The sequence below is a fragment of the Calypte anna genome, chromosome 10 (assembly GCF_003957555.1).
Source record: "Calypte anna isolate BGI_N300 chromosome 10, bCalAnn1_v1.p, whole genome shotgun sequence".
In the NCBI taxonomy this organism is placed as follows: Eukaryota; Metazoa; Chordata; class Aves; order Apodiformes; family Trochilidae; genus Calypte; species Calypte anna.
In genome coordinates this window covers 21,977,644-21,996,628 of record NC_044256.1, presented here as the reverse complement: position 1 = coordinate 21,996,628, position 18,985 = coordinate 21,977,644, and the positions used below count along the sequence as shown (strand labels likewise).

Below are 18,985 nucleotides of genomic sequence, written 5' to 3'. Positions count from 1 at the left end.
GGGCTGTATCTAGAGGGGGGGCTGTATCTAGGGGGAGGGGTGTGTATCTGGGGGGGGGCTCATCAAGGGGGGTTCCAGGGTTCCCTCCCTGGGGTCTTGAGGACGGAGGCTGCAGAACCCGGCCCCTCCCCAGTCATTGTGACCCCGCTCCCACCAGTGCAACCAGTTCCGCCAGTGCCACCGCTGCCCCAGCCGCTTGCCCCCTCTCTCAGACCCCTGCAGTGTCCCCCTCAAGCCCCCGCCCATGGATGACGATCCCTGGGTGGGTACCTGGCGGCCCCACCGCCCCCGCGGCCCCATCGCCGCCCTCTATGGCAGCCCCGGGCCCAAGTACGGGCTGCCTCCCGCCCTGGGTGAGTGGGGGCTGTGGGACCCCCCTGGGCTGGGGGGATGGATCCAGGGCGGCTCTATGCATGGGGGGGGTGGGAGGAGGCTGTATCTAGGGGGTGGGAGGGAAGTATTTATGGGACTGGGGCTTTATCTATGGGGTGAGGGGGCTGCATCCATCGGACGGGGGGAGGGGGCGTATCTATGGTGGGGGACTGTATCCATGCAGAGATGGGGGGGGGGGCCTTCACCCTGGGCTGCTGGGGGGCTGTATCGATGGGGTGGGGGGTTTCCCACCGACCCTTCACCCTTCCCAGGTTATCATCTTCACGACATCTCGCGGCACCGAGCCCCCGCCTACAGTTTCGGGAGGAAAGAGGACATCTCGGGGAAGGAGCGCTCCCCCGGGCCCGTCTACATGCTGCCCCCCAGGACCACCGCCCGCGGTCGGGACTTCTCCCCCGCCTTCTCCATCCACAGCCGCCCCCAAGAACTCTCGCTCCACCAAACCCCCGGCCCAGGTGAGGGGGAGTCTGGCTCGGGGGGGTCAGGGCTGGGGAACACCCCCCAGTGCCTCTGACCCACCCCCCACCTCCCGTAGGACGCTACAATCTGGAGCCCTCGAACAAGGTGGTCTTCCCCACACCCCCGGCATACACCCTGCGCTCCCGCACCCGGCACTTCAGCGGACCCCAGACCCCGGGTAGGAAAGAGGGGCCGGGGAGACCCCCGACACCCCCTGAGACCCCAGACACCCCCAGGGCCCCCAAACATCCCCGCAACCCCCAAAACACCCTGGGACCCAAAACACTCCCTGTGATCCCCATCATCCCTTCGGGGCCCCAACAACCCCTGGGAACCCAAACATCCTCTGGGATCCCAACAGCCTCAATGGGACCCCTAATTCCCCCCTGGGACCCGAAACACACACTCCGAGACCCCCTGACACCCCCTGAAACCCCGCAACACCGCCTGGGACCTCAAACACCCCCTAGGTTGGGCTGGACGCCAAAGACCCCCCTAGAATGAGCCCCAGCTATCACACCACCCCCTTACGCCCCCAGGCCCCGCTGCCTACCGCCTGCCGCCCCTGCTGGGACCCCGGTTGGTCTCCAAGCCCTCGCCCCCAAACTTCTCCATGACCGGGCGCAGCGAAGTGGGGACTTTCTACCAGGACCTGCGCAAGGTGGGGGGGGCTTGGGGGTCTGGGGAGCAGGATACTAAGAGGAATGGGGGCTGGGGGGCAAGGGGAAGGGGGGGCTGGGGCTGCGAGGGGGTCTTGGGGTGGTAGGGGGGCAGGGAGCTGGGGAGCTGGGGGTGGCTGTGGGCACGGGGTGTCGGGGGGGGCTGAGGTCCAGGTGACTGAGGGGTTGGAGGGCTGAGGGAGGGCTGCTAGGGGTCGGGGGGTTGGGGGACCAGGGAAGGGGGGGGCTTTGGGATGCTGGGGGGGTTGGGCAGAATGCTGGGGGTGAGGGGCTGTGGGGATTGAGGGGTCAGGGGGTTGTGGGGTGGGGAAGACGGGGCTGGGGGAGGACGGTGTTGGGGGTCGGGGGTGTTGGGTTGTTGGGGGCAGGGGGGTGTTGTGGTTTGGGGTGTCACACCCCCCCACCCTCCCCCCGCAGACCCCCGCCCCCTGCACTTACCAAGTCGTGGACACCGACGTGTACCGGCGCCGCGCTCCCAAGTACAGCATCATCGGCAGGGACGAGCCCGCCCCCCTCGCTGCCACCCCCGGGCCCAGCGACTACAGCCCCGCAAAGGTGGGGGGGAGAGACCCCTGGGGGTCTCCGGGGGAGGGTCAGGACCCTCCTGGGACCCTCCCCGACCCCTTCGCCCTGTCTGTGCCCCCCAGGAGAAGCCGCGGGGGGTGACCTTCGGCATCCGGCACTCACCCTACGTGACCACCGTGATGGAGAGCGACTAAGGGGGTGCTGGGGCTGGAGGACCCCTCCCCCGTGCCCTCCCAACCTCTGGGGCTGCGCTGCCCCCGGGGGTCCCGACCCCCCCCCCTTCCCCCGCGGTGTTCTCGGCTCCATCGCGGCCAATTTCCTCCCCTCCCCATTTAAATAAAGCGTTAATTGGGGTTTGGGCCGAAACGAGACCCGAGGCTTTAAATGAATTGGGGGGGTGGGGGTATTCGTGGTGCTCGGGACATCTCCCGGGAGGAGGCGTTGGGGACCTTCCATGGAAATGTCAGTCCGGGGGGGGACACGGGTGATGAGGGCTCGGGGAGGGGGACACGGCTGAACACTGCCTGGCCTGGGGGACCACCTCAGGAAAATGAGATTAACCTGAAAATAAAGTAAAATGATAAATGAATCAGGAAAATTAAACACAGCATAACGAGGTAAATAAATAGAAACAAAAATTGAAAATAAATGTTTTAAAAGTAAATAAAAGAAATAGTAAATAAAATAAAAATTTAAAAAAAATAACAATAAGAATAAAATAATAAAATAATGAAATAAAATTTAAACTTTGCCTAGTTTTAATTAATTAAAATGAAATTTAACTCTAGCAGCCTGCTGGCTTTTCAGCCTCCCATCCTTGGCTGGCTTGAAACATATAAAATAAAGCTGTGCCCAGAACAAAATTTACAACTTTGGGGCCAGAATAAAATTTAAAATTCAGCACAGCATAAAAACTAAAATGTTGGGCACAAAACCCTTTTCTTTTTCAGCCAATCCCCCTGGTCTAAAATGTAAAATTAAAACTTCTTTCCCAGCAGAGAAACAAAGCCCGGGTGCCCAGGGGAGTGGTGGGGTGGGAGTGAGTGGGGTTCTGCAGAGGGATCTGGACAGACATTGGGCAGGGGTGGCCTTGGGCAGTGCTGGGGACAATTCTGCTCCACCATCTCCAAGAGCTTCTCCAACCCAAACATCTCCACAATGCTGACCCTGTGGGTACCAGGAGTGGCTGTGGGGAGGTGGGTGTCCATGGGGGTGGGCATCCATGGGGACGGGGTGTCCATGAGGGGGGTGTCCGGGGGGGGGTGTCTATGGGAGGGATGTTCATGGGGGGGGGATTGTCTATGGGTAGGGGTGTCCATGGGGGGGATGTCCATGGGGGGGGAGGGTGCCCATGGGCGGGTGCCCATGGGGGGGGGTGTCCATGGGGGGGGTGTCCATGAGGGGGGTGTCCATGAGGGGGATGTCCATGGAGGACCCCAGAGGCTGTCCTGGGGGGGCTGATCCCGCCTTCCCCTCCCTGGCCCCTCCCTGCCTGTCCTGACCCTCGCCCCTGCCCGGGGCAGAGTCCATCACCTGCAGGAGCCCTGGCACGGGCATCCATCCAGGAGAGGAGCGGCGGGAGCAGGGACACAGCACCGGGAGTGGTGAGAGCCAGGGCCTGGGGGGTTGGGCTCAGGGGCTGGGGTCCTGGAGTGGTGGAGCCAGGAGAGAGAGCATCATGGCACGGGTTGTGTTGGGAAGAGCTTTAGGATGGTGGAGTCCAACCCCCCCCCAGGTCCCTCAGCTGCTCCTCCCATCTCCACACCTCTGCTGGGACCTCCCTGCTGGTGGAAGGGGCTTGGGGAGCCACCCTCACCCCTCCCGCAGTGGACCCCAGAGCCTGGCGTGTGCCCAGGGTTCAGACCATCTCCTGGGGGCAGGGGGCTTCCACCTGGGGGCTGGGCACCCCGGGACCACTGCTCCTGTTACCACAGAGTGAGGCACAGAAGGCACAAGCTCCTTCAGCTTCCTCCTCATCCTCATCACCGTGTGTGCCCCATCCACTCAGCTTCTCCCAGGTCCTCCTCTTGCTGCTGATGTCTTTGTGGAAGCCTTCCTTCTCATCCAGGTCAATTTCAAGGTGGTCTTTGGCCCTTCTGATGTTTCTTTTCCCTACAGAGCCTCATCACACCTCAGTTGTCCCCCTGCCTGCCCTGCCCCTTCCTCCGGGGGTCACAAACTCTCTGTGTCCCCTCAGCCCCACCCAGATCTCCTCCAGCCCCCTTGGACACTGTCCTGGGCTCCTCTGCCATTCAGGGCTGTCTCCCCGGGGTCTCTGCTGATAAGCCTGGTAGAGGTGCCCATGGCAGTCCTGCTGACCCCCCTGCCCCTTCAGTTCATGTTCACCATGCCCAAGTTGTCCTTCAACCACCACAGCATCCTCAGCCCATCTCTGCTGGGGGGACCATCAGGGCACCCTCTCTGCCTCCTCCGTGTCCACATGCCAGGCACCCCCAGGACTGTCCCCTCTCTGCTGGGTCAGACACCTGGGAGGCTGAAGTCCACGAGGGGGACAAGGGCAAGTAATGGAGAGACTCCTTTGAGATGGGTGTAGAACACTCTGTCTGTCCCTTCACCCCAGCTGGGTGTGCTAGAACAGAGTCTCACCAAGGCGTCTGCCTCGTTGCCCTTCCCCCTGCTTCTGACCCACACTCAAACCTCTTGTCACTGAGCTCCAGGCACTCACCACCCTCCCTGACACCCAGAGCCACCCCTCCTGTCCTGCACAGCCCTCTGCAGAGATGGTGGACATTGCCTGCAGCCCCCCAGAGTCAGCTCACCATGCAGCTGCTGATACACAACCATCCAGACATGGAAAAGTTTGGGTTGGAAGAGACCTTACAGCTCCTCCAGTGCCACCCCTGCCATGGTCAGGGACTCCTCCCCCAGCTCAGGGGGCTCCAAGCCCCATCCAACCTTCAACCCCTCCAGGGATGGGGCAGCCACAGCTTCTGGGGACAACCTGGGCATCCAGGGGCTCAGCACCCTCACCCCAAACAATTTCTCCCTGCCTGCCCAAGATCTCCTCTCCATCTCCCCTCTCCCAGCTGCAAACCCTTCCCCCTCGCAGGGTCCCATCCCTCCAGGCCCTTGTCCCAAGTCCCTCCCCAGCTTTCCTGGAGCCCCTTCAGGCACTGGAAGGTGCTCTAAGGTCTCCCCATTGCAGCCTTCTCTTCTCCAGCCTCAACACCCCCAACTCTCTCAGCCTGGCTCCAGAGCAGAGCTGCTCCAGCCCTCCCAGCAGCTCCAGGGCCTCCTCTGCACTGGCTCCAACAGCTCCATGTGCTCCTGGTGCTGGGGTGGACCCAGCTGTGCACATGAAGGAGCTTCCAGCCCCTCTGGTTGCCCATGGTGCCTGCACCACTGCAGATGCTCCTCAGTTGGCCTGATGGTCCCACAGCCTTTTTAGAAGTCCCCACACCCAGTGACCGCTCTCAGGCACTCCCAGTCACTGACACACCTGTGACCTTTGTGTCTTTGTTGCTGCATGTGACTGCATCCATCCCCTGCCTCCTGCAGCTCTCATCTAAAGCCATCTTGATGGGCCCTGCTGGATCTTGAACCAGGATCCTCTTCCCGCCTGGTGTGCCCCATCTGTTCCCACATAAATCCACCCATGGTCACAGAAGCCCTGGTCCTGCTGATGACACCAGCACGGAGCTGCTGGCTCTTCCCAGTCATTCCCCCATGGACCCCTCAGCTGCAGGGGCAGAGTAGAACATCCCCAGTGCTCATGAACCCTTCTCCAGTTATCTCTCGGAGCTCCTCTTGCTGCTTCATCACTGCCTGCCTGCAAGATCTGTAATGGGTCAGGCTCTGAGGGCTCTGCTGGGGAAGGAGCTTCCCCCAAAACACCCAAGTGACCATCCCCTGGTTATCCCCTGTGCTGGGCACTGGTGAGGTTGCACCCCCAATCCTGGGGTCAGTTCTGGGCCCCTCAGGAGCAGAAGGAGATTGAGGGGCTGGAGAGTGTCCAGAGAAGGGAATGGAGCTGGGGAAGGGGCTGGAGAGCAAGGAGAAGGTCTGGAGAAGTTGTGAGGAGCAGCTGAGGGCCCTGAGGGTGTTGATCCTGGAGCAGAGGAGGCTGAGGGGAGACCTTGTGGCTCTCTGCAACCCCCTGAGAGGAGGTTGGAGCCAGGGGGGGTCGGGCTCTGCTCCCCAGGAACAAGGGATGGGACAAGAGGAACTTTGGGCACAACTCAAGCTGTGCCAGGGGAGGTTTAGGTTGGAGCTGGGGAAGAATTTCTCCCTGGAAAGGGTTGTCAGGGCCTGGCCCAGGCTGCCCAGGGCAGGGCTGGAGTCCCCATCATCCCTGGGGGTTGCAGCTGTCAGGGAATAGGGGGGTGTGGGGTGTGTGTGTCCCAGATCGGCAGGAGAAGGGTGCAAGTTGGTGGGGTGGGGGTCCCGGCTTTCTGAGGTTGGGGTCCCTGACTGGCAGAACCAGGGTCCCAGATGGGGGGATCAGGGTCCCGGGTGGGCGGAATTAGGGTCCCACAGAAGTAGGACTGGGGTACAAAGTGGGTGGGTCGAGAATTCAGTCCCTGACGCCCCCCGGTGTCCCAGGGGGAGATGGCAGCCCCGGTTCCGGTGTCGCTGCCCGAGCTGATCCGTAAGAAGCGGGACGGGGAGAGGCTGGAGGAGGCCGAGATCCAGAGCTTCGTCTGTGGGGTCACCCGCGGCACGGCCCAGGAGGGACAGATCGGTGGGGACATGGGGGGACACACATGGGGGGACACGGGAGGACAGACTGGGGGGACAGATCCTTGGGGACAAGGGGTACAGGTCAGGGGGACACAGAGGGACACGGAGGGGACAGATGGGTGGGGATATGGGGAGAGAGACGTGCTGGGGTCACGGTGTGGAGAGATCAGTGGGGACAGGGGTGGGGACAGAGGGGACATGTGGGGGACACACGAGGGGGGACACGAGGGATACACAAGGACGACAGATCGGGGGGACAGAGTGGGGGACATGCTCGAGGGGGATACAGCTGGGGCCCCAGTGGGTGCTGTGGCACAGGGACGGGGGGAGAGGGGGACACACGTGGCCAAGGGACATGGCTGGGGACTACGCGTGGGGACAACAGGAGACTCTGGGATGGGGACTGGGGGAGCGGGGGACCCCCCTGGGGAGAGAAGAGTGGGTGCTGTGGACTGCAGAACCCACCCCCTGAGACCCTCCCATCCCCGGGAGCCCCCTCCATCTCCCCCTCCCATAAGCCACATCCTTGGCCACCCCGTGCCCCCCCCGCAGCCCACCTGCAGCCCCCTGTGCTCCCCAGGAGCGATGCTGATGGCGATCCGGCTGCGGGGAATGGATGCGGGGGAGACCCTGGCACTGACTCGGGCCATGGGGGGCTCGGGGCGCACTCTGGCCTGGCCCCCCGCCTGGGGGGGTCGCCTGGTGGACAAGCACTCCACGGGGGGAGTGGGCGACAAGGTCAGCCTGGCCCTGGCCCCTGCCCTGGCTGCCTGTGGCTGCAAGGTGAGGGGGGGGGGAAAACCCCCAAATTTCCCAGCGGGGGCGGGGAGTCCCTGGGCCCTCTGAGGGGGGGGATTCCCCGAGATTTCCGAGGGCGTGTGGGGGGCGTCTCCAAGGGGGTGGGGGTGCCTGAAAGCTTTGAGAGGGTGGGTAGGGGTCCCCGAGACCCCCGAGGGTGTGACTGGGGGACTTGGAGGAGCTGTTTCTGGGGGGTCCCTGATCCTCCTGGGGCTGGGGGTCCCGCAGGTGCCAATGATCAGCGGGCGGGGGCTGGGGCACACCGGTGGCACCCTGGACAAGCTGGAGGCCATCCCGGGGTTCCGCGTCCAACAGAGCCCTGAGGAGGTGGGCAGGAGATGGATTTGGGTTGGGGGTGTGGTGTTGGGATCGGGGGGAGGGGGATTGGGTTTGAGAGTGGGGACTTGGGGTTGGGTGTGTGGGACATCGATGGGGCAAGGGGGGTGGTGGGGGGCATTGTAGCGGGGTACGGGGGGGGGTGCGGGGTCTGGGGTGTGGTGGGAAGCGGGGTGCAGGTGGGATGCGGGGCAGGGGAAGTGGGATGGGGTGCGTTTCGGGGGTCAGGGTCCACAGGTGATGCCCCCCCAGATGCTATCCATCCTGGAGCGGGTGGGCTGCTGCATCGTGGGGCAGAGCCAGGAGCTGGTACCGGCAGACCGGGTCCTGTACGGGCTGCGGGACGTCACCGCCACGGTGGACAGCCCCCCCCTCATCACCGGTACGGGGGGGCACGGACAGAGGGGGCAGGGGGAGCTGCAGGGGGCGGACAGTGACCCCAGCCCCCCCCCCAGCCTCCATCCTCAGTAAGAAAGTGGCCGAGGGGCTCTCGGCGCTGGTGCTGGATGTGAAATTCGGGGGGGCAGCGCTGTGCCCCACCCGCGAGAGTGCCCGCGAGCTGGCACAGAGCCTGGTGAGACACCCCCCCCCCAGGGTCCCCTCCAACCATCTCCACCCTGGAACCTACCGGAACCCCCCCAGGACCCCCCCCCCCCCAGGTGTCTGTGGGGCAGGAGCTGCACCCCCCCTGCCCCCCCCATCCCTGCCCCCCAAGGTGGGGAGGGGGAGGACCGGGGCTGCCTTCCCCCACTGTCATTGTCACCCCCAGGTGTCGGTAGGGCTGCTACCCTCGTTGTTGCTGCCCCCCTCCACAGGGGGCAGAGCCCTCGGGCTGCCCCCTCCTCCATCGGCACTGTCACCCCTATCTGTGTTTGGGGGGGATCTGGGGCTGCCCCCCATAATGTCCCTGTCCCCCAGGTGTTTGTGGGGGGGTCTGGGGCTGCCCCCCATAGTGTCCCTGTCCCCCAGGTGTTTGTGGGGGGGTCTGGGGCTGCCCCCCATAGTGTCCCTGTCCCCCAGGTGGCGGTGGGGGGGTGTCTGGGGGTCCGCACTTCAGCCGTGCTCAGCCGCATGGATTCACCGCTGGGACGGGCGGTGGGATCCGCACTGGAGGTGCTGGAGGCGCTGGAATGCCTGGGCGGGGGCGGCCCCCCCGACCTGCGGGACCTGGTGACAGCCCTGGGTCAGCGGGGGGGACACCTTGTCCTGCACCACACAGGGGTGGGGATCCCTACAGGCGGGGGTCCCCAGAGGGGGGGGTCTCAGAGCGGGGTCCCCAGGAATGGGGTGGAATCCCCATAGGGGGGGGGTCCTTGGGTCGGGATCACCATGGGGGGGGGTCCCATTGGTCAGGGTGAGGTGGGGTCCCTGAGGTTGGGGGTCCCTAGGGGTGGGAACCCCGTGGGTTGGGGTCTCGGGGGAGGGACGAGGGGAGGTCCCTTTGGATAGGGGTCCCTATGGTCAGGGTGGGTGCAGGGCCCTATGGTTGGAGTGCCCATGGGTGGGCATCTCAGGGGTCGGGGTCCATAGGGGTGGGATGAAGGGGGATCCCTTTGGGTGGGGGTCCCTGGGGCAAGGTCCCTATGGGGAGGGTGGGCGGGGTCCCCAGGAGTGGGGGTCCCCATGGGCGGGAGCTCCTAGGAGAGGTCCCCACGTGTTGGGGTCCCAGCCCACATGCTCCCTCCCAGGGGGGCTGCTGCTGTGGCAGTGTGGCTTGGCCAGAGGTCTCCAGCAGGGCCGGGAGCTGCTGGAGGGGTCTCTGGATGACGGCTCAGCCCTGCGAACCTTCGAGGCCATGCTGGGGGCCCAAGGGGTGCCCCCCAACACCGCCCACCAGCTCTGCCATGGGACCCTCCCGCAGCGCCAGGAGATCCTGGGACGGGCCCGGGTCTGCGAGGAGCTGGTGGCACCCCGGGGGGGTGAGGGGATGGAGGGGGGGGATGGGGGCAATGGGGGGGACCGGGGGAATTGGGGGGCAAGAGGGACAGGGGAATGGGGGGAGTTAGAGGGGGAGTCAGGGGCAGAGATCAATTGGGGTGGCTGGGGAATAAGGGGGGGGTCTGGGCGTTTGGGAAGGGGAGTCGGGGGGGGGAGGAAAGGGGGATAAGGGGGGGTCTGGGCTTTTGGGAGCACAATAGGGAAGAGTTGGGTATAAGGGGGGGGTCTGGGCGTTTTTGGGAGCAATAGAGGGGGCAGAGGGAGCGGGGTCCATGGGGCAGTGGTGGGGGGATGGATGAAGGGTACGGGGGGGCCTAAGGGAATGGGTGGGATGGGGGCTTGGGGGCAACCCGTCCCTTGTCCCCCACCCTCCAAATTATTCCCCCATCCCCTACGGGTCCTTCCTGCCCCTCCTCCCCCTCCCGCCCATTCCTGTTGTTCCACAGCCCCCTCCCCACTCCCATTCCTGGAGTCTCCCACCCTAACCCCCCTCCACCTTCTGTGTGTGTCCCCCCAGGGTGGGTACAGGGGGTGGACGCCCTGCCCCTCGCCCGTGTGCTTCACCAGCTGGGGGCCGGGCGGGTGCGGGACGGGGACCCCATCGACGCCCGGGTAGGCGCCGAGGTGCTGGTGGTGGCGGGGCAGAGGCTGGAGGAAGGTAATTTGGGGAGGGGGCGGGGAAAACACCCGCAGGGGAGGACACAGGGGGTGGTGGGGCGGGGGATGGGGGGGCCTCATCACCGCCCCGTGTTCCCCCTCCAGGGGAGCCCTGGCTGAGGATGCACCACGAGGGGACCCTGGGGGTCGGGGGGCGCCGGACCCTTGAAGCCGCCCTCCGCCTGCTCCCCGCACCGCCCCCGGTCCCCCCGCCGCTGGTGGCTGAGACCATTCTGCCAAGCGACGCCCTCGGGACCCCCTGGGACCCCCCGGGTTCTCCCGGAGCTCCCCAGAACCCCCCGGGACCCCCCCAGGACCTCCCCTGAACCAGCAGGACCCCCGGGGTGGCAATAACGCCAATGCGCATGCGCGGGGCGCGCAGACAGGGTACCGCCCCCTCGGCCTCCCGTTCCCGCAGTCTCATTGGTCCGCGCTTTCTTAGCGACGCCCACCCGGACATGCCTACTTTGCCGCTCTCGCTCCGCCCCTCCCGCCCCTGACGCACTCTCATTGGTCATCACTCCTATAACCACGCCCCCCCTCCCGCACCTTCTCCGCCCCCTCACGGAGCCCTCCCTCTGGATGACCACGCCCCCACGTGTCCCCGCCCCTTCCCTCTCATTTTGATTTTTCATTGGTCCGATCGACATTCGCCACGCCTTCCCGCTATGGCTCCGCCTCCTCGCCCTTCTTTATTTCCGGTTCCGGGTTGTCCGTGGCGCGGAGCAGGTGCGGGCAGGGGGCGTGGGGTGGGTGGGGTGGGGTGGGGTGGGGTGGGGTGGGGTGGGTGGGGTGGGGTGGGGTGGGGTGGGGTGGGGTGGGGTGGGGTGGGGTGGGGTGGGGGGGTGGGGTGGGGGGCCGGGGCGGGGTCAGTTCAGAGGGAAGCTCGGGGCAGAGGTGGGGGTCACGGAGCCCCTGGGGCTGTGTGTGTGGGTGTGGGTGTGTGGGTGAGGGGGGTTCGGGGCGGTTCGGGGCGGTTCGGGGGGGTCCCGGGGGGTCCCGTCCTGACCGTCCTCTCCCCGCAGCCCCGCGATGCTTCGGGCACTGCTGCCCCCCCGCTGCCTGCGCCCCCCGCGCCCCCCGCCCCTGCCCCGCCGCCGCCTGGGGGGCTCCGGGGGCGGCGCGGGGAGGGGGTCCGGGCTGCCGCTGTGGCAGAGGGGGTTGGTGGTGGGGGCGGTGGGGGGGTGCGCGGGGGGGGCTCTGGCTCTACCTGCGGGAGGAGAAGGGGAGGCGGGCGCGGGCGCGGCGGGAGGCGGCCCTGCGGGGGCTGGGGCTGGGACCCCCCCCGGAGCTGGAGCTGCAGGATCACCGCGGGCGGCGCCGCCTTTGGGGCGATTTCCGCGGGCTTTGGGTCCTGCTCTACTTCGGCTTCACCCACTGCCCCGACGTGTGCCCCGAGGAGCTGGGGAAGCTGAGCCAAGTCCTGCGGCTGCTGGAGGAGGAGGAGGGGGCGGGGGCCGGGTCCGAGCCCCCCCTCCTGCCCCTTTTCGTCACCCTGGACCCCCAGCGCGACGACGCGGGGGCGCTGGGACGGTTCCTGGGGGATTTCCACCCCCGGATGCTGGGGCTGACAGGGACTCCCCAGGCCGTGGCTGCCGCCGCGTCCGCCTTCAGGGTCTACAGCCGCCTGGGACCCCCCGACGAGGACGGGGACTACCTGGTGGATCACAGCATCCGCACCCACCTTCTGGGCCCCGACGGGACCCTCCTGGACTGCTACGGCCCCGCCGCCACCCCCGGGGACATCGCCCGCAGCGTCCGCAGGCACATGGAGAGCTACAGCCCCCCTGAGAATCCCCCCTGAGGGCAGCTCCCCTCCCGGCCCCAATAAACACCCCTGAGAGCCACCATTGCCTGTGGGGTGTGTGTGGGGAGGGGTCCCTGCCAGCCCCCCACCTCAGGCCACACACAACAGGGACAGCAGGACCACTCCCCCAGCAATCCCTCTGTGCCCCCCAGAACCGCCCCACATGGGGCAGTGGGTAGGGAGACCCCTAGGACATGGGAAATGAGGCCTCAAGGATGCAGGGGAGGGACCCCCAGAAACTCCCCCACCAGTCCCCTCACAGGAAGGGGGACCACCAGCACCACCCCCAGAACAGACCCCATCTGTGTCCCCCCAGGGCTGCGTCATGGGGAATGAGACCCCAGGGTGGTGGGGGGGGCCCAGTTAGCCCCCACCCCTCCTGGCCCTCCTGGACTATCCTATAGGGTGGGGGGACCCCCAGCCCCTCCTGTAACCCCTCCCAGGACTGTCCCACGGGGACTCTCTGAGTGTGAGGGTGGCAGAGCCCTGGCCCAGGCTGCCAGGGGGGAGGGGGGCGTTGGAGTCTCCATCTCTGGAGACATTCCCACCCCCCCAGGACCCCATCCTGTGCCCCCTGCTCGGGGGTGATCCACAGAGGTCACTCTTTCCTGACCATGGGGCTGTGTCAGGGGGATCTGCTCCCAGATTCCATCCCCCCTGCTTGGAACCCCCCATGTCACCCCCCCATGTGTCCCCCCCCCAGCGATGTCACCGTGCCCAGAACCCAGACCCAGCGTCTGTGACCTCAGCCCTGGGGCCAGGGCAGGAGGTGGCACCCTGAGCTCTGCTGCTCTGCTGGCCACCAGCCCTCGTGTCCTGCAGCCATGGCTCTGCTCCCGCTCCTCCTCCTGCTGGCCCTGTGCTGGGCTGCCCACGGCTCCTGGGACACCTGTGGGTAGGTGGGCGGCTCTGGGACTGGGAGGAGGGGGCTTGGGCAGCCCTCGGGGGGTGGGTGGGTGGGTGGAGGGTGCCCGCTTGTCCCCTGGGGCCACCCCACAGCCCCGCCAGGGCCCCGCCAGCACCCGGCTGCTGGCACAGCTCCTGCGGGGGCTGGAGGGGACCCGGCCCTGCGGTCCATGGGGCGCCTGGTGGGGAGGGCAGAGGGCTGAGCTCCAGCCTGAGCCTCAGCAGCCCCCGAGCAGGACACCCACAGCTGCTGGGAGGGTCTCCTGCCCTCTGCTCTGCCCTGCCCTGCCCTGCCCTGGGGAGAGCACAGCTGGAACACCACCGGCTCCAGTCTGGGGCTCCCCAGTTGAGGAGAGACTGGGATCTACTGGAGAGAGGCCAAGGGAGAGCTGGGGGGGTGAGGAAGGGACTTGAGCATCTGTGCTGGGAAGAAAGAGTGAGAGGCCTGGGGCTGTTGAGGCTGGAGAAGAGAAGGCTGAGAGGAGATCTGCTGGATGTCCATCAGTAGCTGAGGGGTGGGGGGCAAGAGGAAGGGGACAATCTCTGTTCAGGGGTGCCCAGGCCAAGGAAGAATGGGTTGGAGCTGGAACAGGGGAAGTTCCAGCTCAACAGGAGGAGAAACTTCTGCCTGTGAGGCTGAGGGAGCCCTGGCCCAGGCTGCCCAGAGAGGTGCTGCAGTCTCCTTCTCTGGAGCCTTTCCAACCCCCCTGGCTGTGTTCCTGTGTGGGCTGCCCTGGGGGGGGATCCTGCTGGGGCAGGGGGGTGTCCCTGGGGCATCTCCAGAGCTCCCTTCCAAGCCCCAGATGCTGTGATTCTCTGGTTCTGGTGCAGGACTTGCGGGATGCGGCCCATGTTTCAAGGGCTGGACCAGTCCCGCGTGGTGGGGGGCACAAACGCCCGGGCAGGGTCCTGGCCCTGGATCGTCAGCCTCCAGGACGGCTGGGGACACGTGTGCGGAGGGTCCCTCATCACCCCCCAGTGGGTCCTCACCGCAGCCCACTGCTTCGACGAGGCCGGGTAAGGAGGAGCAGGGCAGGGGCATGGATGTCCCCCTCCTGTCCCGCTGCCCGGCTGGCAGCCTGCTCAGGAGAAGGCTGGGCTGGTGCCAGGGCCTCCTGGCAGCCTCCGGCTGGACGGGGCCGAAGGCAGCCAGGGCAGCCTCCCCCTCGGCAACGCTGCTCCCCTCTCTCTGTGGGGAGGCGGGAGGCCGGGAGCCGCGGGGCTGCTGCCCCACGGGGCTCCGCTGCCCCACGGGGCTCCGCTGCCCCTCAGCCCTCTCCCCCCCGCCTTCCAGGCCCGGCACCCTCTGGCACGTGCTGCTGGGGGCCACCCAGCTGAGCCGCCCGGGCCGCCACGCCGAGGTGCGCAACGTCACCCAGATCCGGATTCACCAGGACTACCACAACATCTCCATGACCAACGACATCGCGCTGCTGGAGCTGGAGCGGCCCGTCCAGTGCAGCTCCTACATCCAGCTGGCCTGCGTGCCCGACTTCTCGGTCAGCCTGTCGCAGCTGAGGTCCTGCTACGTCAGCGGCTGGGGGGCCACCACCGCCAGATGTGAGTCCCCAGCGGGCCCTCGTGTGTCCCCCGCAGGGGCCTCCGAGGAGGGCTGGAGAGGGGCTGTTGGCAAGGGATGTGTGCCGGGGCGAGGGGGAGGCTTTGGGAGTAGAATCACCAGTAGGCACCGGGAAGGGAAGGTTGGGGAAGACCTCGGAGATGATCGAGCCTGTGCTAAATGACCCAGACTCCATTTTCTGTTAAGGGTTTCATTTGATTAATCAAATTGCAATAAGCACAGCAGCGCTGGGTGCGTGGGGAGTCTCCGCTCCGCTCACACGCGCACCGTAAAGTTTTGCTTATGGCAATTTTATTAATCAAATGAAACCCTTAACAGGAAATTGAGTCTTGGTCATTTAGAAGAAGCCCAACCCTAACCCAACCCCCAGGGCCACCAAACCGCCTCCCTGGGCAGCGCCGCATTTAAACGCTTTCTGAACACCCCCACCGGGGATGGCGACTCCACCACCTCCCTGGGCAGCCCAGTCCGGTGCCTCACCGCTCTTTGGGGAAAGAAATGGTTCCTAATGTCCGACCTGAACCTCCCCTGGCACGACTTGGTTTGCTCCTGGCCTTTTGGTGGTTACTTGAGAGAAGAAGAGACCAACACTGCCCCTACAGCCTCCCTTCAGGTGGTTGTAGGGAGCCATAAGATCTCCCCCGAGCCTCCTCTTCTTCAGACTCAAGAACCCCCAAGCAGAGACGAGCAGATTCAGGCTGGATGTTGGGAAGAAGTTCTTGACCCTCGCTCAGGGCACTGGAACAATGGAAGAGGTTGCCCAGGGAGGTGGTTGAGGCCTTGTCCCTGGGGAGATTCTGACGGGACACGAGAGGAAAACTTTTCCCCCTGAGAACACTGGAGGGGTCCCCCAGGGGAAGCAGTGGATTCCTCCCTCCGCTTTGGAAAGGTTGAAGTCTCAGCTGGTCAGCTGGACGGGGTGCTGGGACATCACCAGTAACACGAGAGGGGTTGGAGCAGATGATCCTGGAGGTCCCATCCCAGCTGACATTCTGTGATTCTGTGGTACTCCCGGTGAGGCTTGATCAGGCTCTGAGCAACCTGCTCTAGCTGAGGATGTCCCTGCTGACTGCAAGGGGGTCGGACAGGATCGTAGACTCCTGGGACATCATCTCGATGACCTTTAGAATCACAGAATGTCAAGCTGGACACTGAGATCCCCCTTTAGATCCATCAGAGAAGCAGAGAATCATTTGGGCTGGAAGGGACCTCTAAAGGTCACCTAGATGCCTCCAGGTGGTCGGGATGCCTTTCAAGGTCACCTGCATGAGCTGTGGAGGTCCCTTCTGAGGCAAAGGATTCCAGGCTTCTCTGCAGAGAGAAGCCCCAGCCAGCCCCAGGGCAGGGGTTGGCCCAGGCAGGGTGCAGAGCTGGCACCAGCTGCTGGCTGCTGATCCCTCCCTGTGCCCCCAGCCACCGAGGTCAGCGACATGCTGCAGGAGGCCAGGGTGGAGATGATGGATGTCAAGGTCTGCAACAGCAGCGGGTGGTACCTGTGGGAAGTCCACCCCTACAACCTGTGTGCCGGCTACGAGCGGGGGGCCATCGACACCTGCCAGGTAGGAGCGGGCGCCCGCTGCCCCCAGCAGCACAGCCCCAGCAGGGAGGGCCCCAGCCCAGCCACAGCCGCCCGCAGCGACCCGGCCAGGCCCCCCGTGCCCAGGACAGAGCCCCCCAGCCCTGGGCAGAGGCTTTCTGTGCCGACAGCAACCGCTCGGGCAGGGGCTGGGAGAGAGAAGGAGCCGCCGTGGTGCTGGCAGTGCCCACCCAGCACCCCCGGGGCCCTCTCTCCTCCCCGCAGGGGGACAGCGGGGGCCCTCTCTCCTGCCAAGATGGACAAGCCGACTACTTCTGGGTGGTGGGAGTGACCAGCTGGGGGAAAGGCTGCGCCAGAGTCCGAAGGCCCGGGATCTACACCTCCACGCAGCACTTCTACGGCTGGATCCTGGCACAGCTGGGGCTGGAGCCGGAGGCAGCGGAGGCAGCGGAGGCAGCTCCACAGCCCGGCCCCACCTCAACCCCCTCCCAGCCAGGACCAGCACCAGTACCCGAGGGCTGGGCTGCTGCCTGTCCCTTCCCAGTCCAGAAGGTGCTGCAGTTCTTCCAGCTGCTGCAGGAGCTGCTGCAGGTCCTGAGGGGAGCCCGGGCTTGAGCAGCAGAGGGAGAGGATCCAGCGCAGGCTGCGGTGCCCCAGGGCATCTCCTCCTGGGCCAGGGCCTGCGGGTCCCGAGGAGGCCCCAGCGCCCCAGGCCTGCCCTGCCCTGCCCTGCCCGCTCTCCTCTGGGGCACAGAGATGCTGTTGTTGAGGCGGTTCTTGCAATAAAGTTGTCAGTGTTCCCAGCTCCCCCTGCTACAGTCCCACCCGTGGCAGAATGACAACATCTGGGGCTTGGAAGGGAGCTCTGGAGATGCCCCAGGGACACCCCCCTGCCCCAGCAGGATCCCCCCCCAGGGCAGCCCACACAGGAACACAGCCAGGGGGGTTGGAAAGGCTCCAGAGAAGGAGACTGCAGCACCTCTCTGGGCAGCCTGGGCCAGGGCTCCCTCAGCCTCACAGGCAGAAGTTTCTCCTCGTGTTGAGCTGGAACTTCCCCTGTTCCAGCTCCACCCCATTCTTCCTTGGCCTGGGCATCCCTGAACAGAGATTGTCCCCTTCCTCTTGCCCCCCACCCCTCAGCTACTGATGGACATCCAGCAGATCTCCTCTCAGCCTTCTCTTCTCCAGGCTGAACAGGTAGGGCAGAGGGAAGGAGTCCTCCCAGAGGGTGGCCCCATGGCTGGTCAGAGAGGAAGGTGAGGGAACACGGGCAGAGGGGCTGAGGGAGAGCAGCAGGGAACAGGGAGTGTCTGGGGGTGGCTGCTGGTGGGATCCCCCCTGTGTGTGCAGTGCCCCAGTGAGCTGGGAACTGGGCTCTCTGGTGACCCAGGGGACAGGGATGGAGACAGAGCCAAGGGGCTGAGTCAGGAGCTTGACATCCAGCCAGCGATAGTGCAGGGACTCCATTTCAGAGAGTTCCTTGAGGAACCCGTGAGCGTGGTGGATCTGGGCAGTGCAGGTGTCAGCAGGCAGTGGGGAAGATGTGCTGCAGCCAGGCCTTGGAGCACAAAGTGCAGGTGTGGACTGGGAGCAGGGCTCCAGCAGGAACCACTGGGCACTGGTCTGTGAATAAAGCTGGCTGCGTGCATGCAAGCAGAAAGAGGCTTTTTCTGCAGAGCAGGTGGGGACTGGGGCTGAGGGAGCAGGAGCAGAGGGAGGCAGCAGATTGCAGGACGATGCTGGCTGCTGGCAGCAGCAGGGCTGTGCTGTGGCCTGGCAGGAACAGGGCAGAACCTTCTCCACGCCAGCCACGGAAACAGGGGAAATGGGTATTTTTCCCAAAGGGGAGCCCGGTGCAGTTTTGTGCTGCGGGAGGCAACTGGGGACTCTGGGCTGAGGTTCTGCCCAGTGGGTGATCCAAGCTATGAGGAGGGAAGAGAGTGAAGGGAGAGGAGTAGGCTTGGGAAGGGTGGCAGACTGGGAATGCCTCGGAGATGTCAGGCTGCAGGACAAGACAATCAGGGAGAGGAGCTACAGGGCAAGAATCTGCTCTGGCAGCCCAGCTGTTCTCCTTTGCTAACTACCCTCTCCAAAGCCCACTGATGTCCCCATCTGTCCCCAGCCCGTGCACAGACATCACCTCACCACTGCCCAAGCTTGGTGGGAGGACTCGGGGTGCTGCTTGATGACACCTCTTGCTGTGCCTGGAGCAGAAGGGTGAGCTGTGCCTCCTGACAGTGCACCCTGCAGTGGGTTTGAGGAGGTGTAAGGCCTCAAACAGCTCCAGGGCATCAGCCAGGGCATCCAGAAAGCCCTTGGCACTGCTGCCAGGAGTGGGCTGCCAGGGAACGGGCTGTGGGAGACCCTTCTCCCTGGGGGTCAGGGCTGGGACCGGGTGATGCGGGGCCCTGGGTGCCGAGGCAGTGGAGGAGGTGCAGAGCTGCTGTGACTCTCAGAGTGCATTTGGGGTGCTGGGGACAGTGCAGGGGTCCCAGGGAGTGTGGTGAGCACGCTGTCCATAAGGACAGAACAAGGTGGGGTGGCAGGAGAGGAAAACCTGCCGGGTGCCCTGGAGCCCAGAAGCCCACCTGGCTCGTGCCATGCTGTGTCCCCAGGGCTTCCTGGCCCAGGGACAAAGCTCTGGCCCTGCAGAGCTCCAGCACTGCCTC

At 65.4% G+C, this 18,985-nt stretch overlaps 4 protein-coding genes across 4 annotated transcripts; all 4 read left to right on the top strand.

The window, feature by feature from the left end:
- Nucleotides 1–208: 208 nt before the first annotated feature.
- ODF3B (outer dense fiber of sperm tails 3B) lies at nt 209–2,376 on the top strand. The gene is made up of 6 exons (XM_030457150.1): nt 209–353; nt 645–848; nt 929–1,030; nt 1,392–1,513; nt 1,950–2,087; nt 2,180–2,376. The coding sequence occupies exons 1-6, from the start codon at nt 245–247 to the stop codon at nt 2,249–2,251; spliced, it is 747 nt and encodes a 248-aa protein (XP_030313010.1). The 5' UTR covers nt 209–244; the 3' UTR covers nt 2,252–2,376.
- Nucleotides 2,377–3,632: 1,256 nt separating this feature from the next.
- Nucleotides 3,633–10,813, top strand: TYMP (thymidine phosphorylase). Its single transcript, XM_030456674.1, has 10 exons — nt 3,633–3,661; nt 6,621–6,759; nt 7,339–7,541; nt 7,785–7,883; nt 8,145–8,274; nt 8,348–8,466; nt 8,913–9,075; nt 9,581–9,811; nt 10,348–10,488; nt 10,593–10,813. Exons 2-10 carry the CDS (start codon nt 6,627–6,629, stop codon nt 10,811–10,813), a joined length of 1,440 nt encoding a protein of 479 aa, XP_030312534.1. The 5' UTR covers nt 3,633–3,661; nt 6,621–6,626.
- A 706-nt stretch (nt 10,814–11,519) lies between these two features.
- Nucleotides 11,520–12,334, top strand: LOC115598809 (protein SCO2 homolog, mitochondrial). Its single transcript, XM_030456673.1, is given in 2 exon segments — nt 11,520–11,687; nt 11,689–12,334. Coding segments are annotated over 2 exon segments (771 nt in total). The 3' UTR covers nt 12,292–12,334.
- A 91-nt stretch (nt 12,335–12,425) lies between these two features.
- On the top strand, nt 12,426–17,135 carry LOC103537521 (acrosin). The gene is made up of 5 exons (XM_030457160.1): nt 12,426–13,189; nt 14,032–14,217; nt 14,495–14,760; nt 16,193–16,338; nt 16,581–17,135. Exons 1-5 carry the CDS (start codon nt 13,119–13,121, stop codon nt 16,929–16,931), a joined length of 1,020 nt encoding a protein of 339 aa, XP_030313020.1. The 5' UTR covers nt 12,426–13,118; the 3' UTR covers nt 16,932–17,135.
- The last annotated feature ends 1,850 nt before the right edge of the window (nt 17,136–18,985 follow it).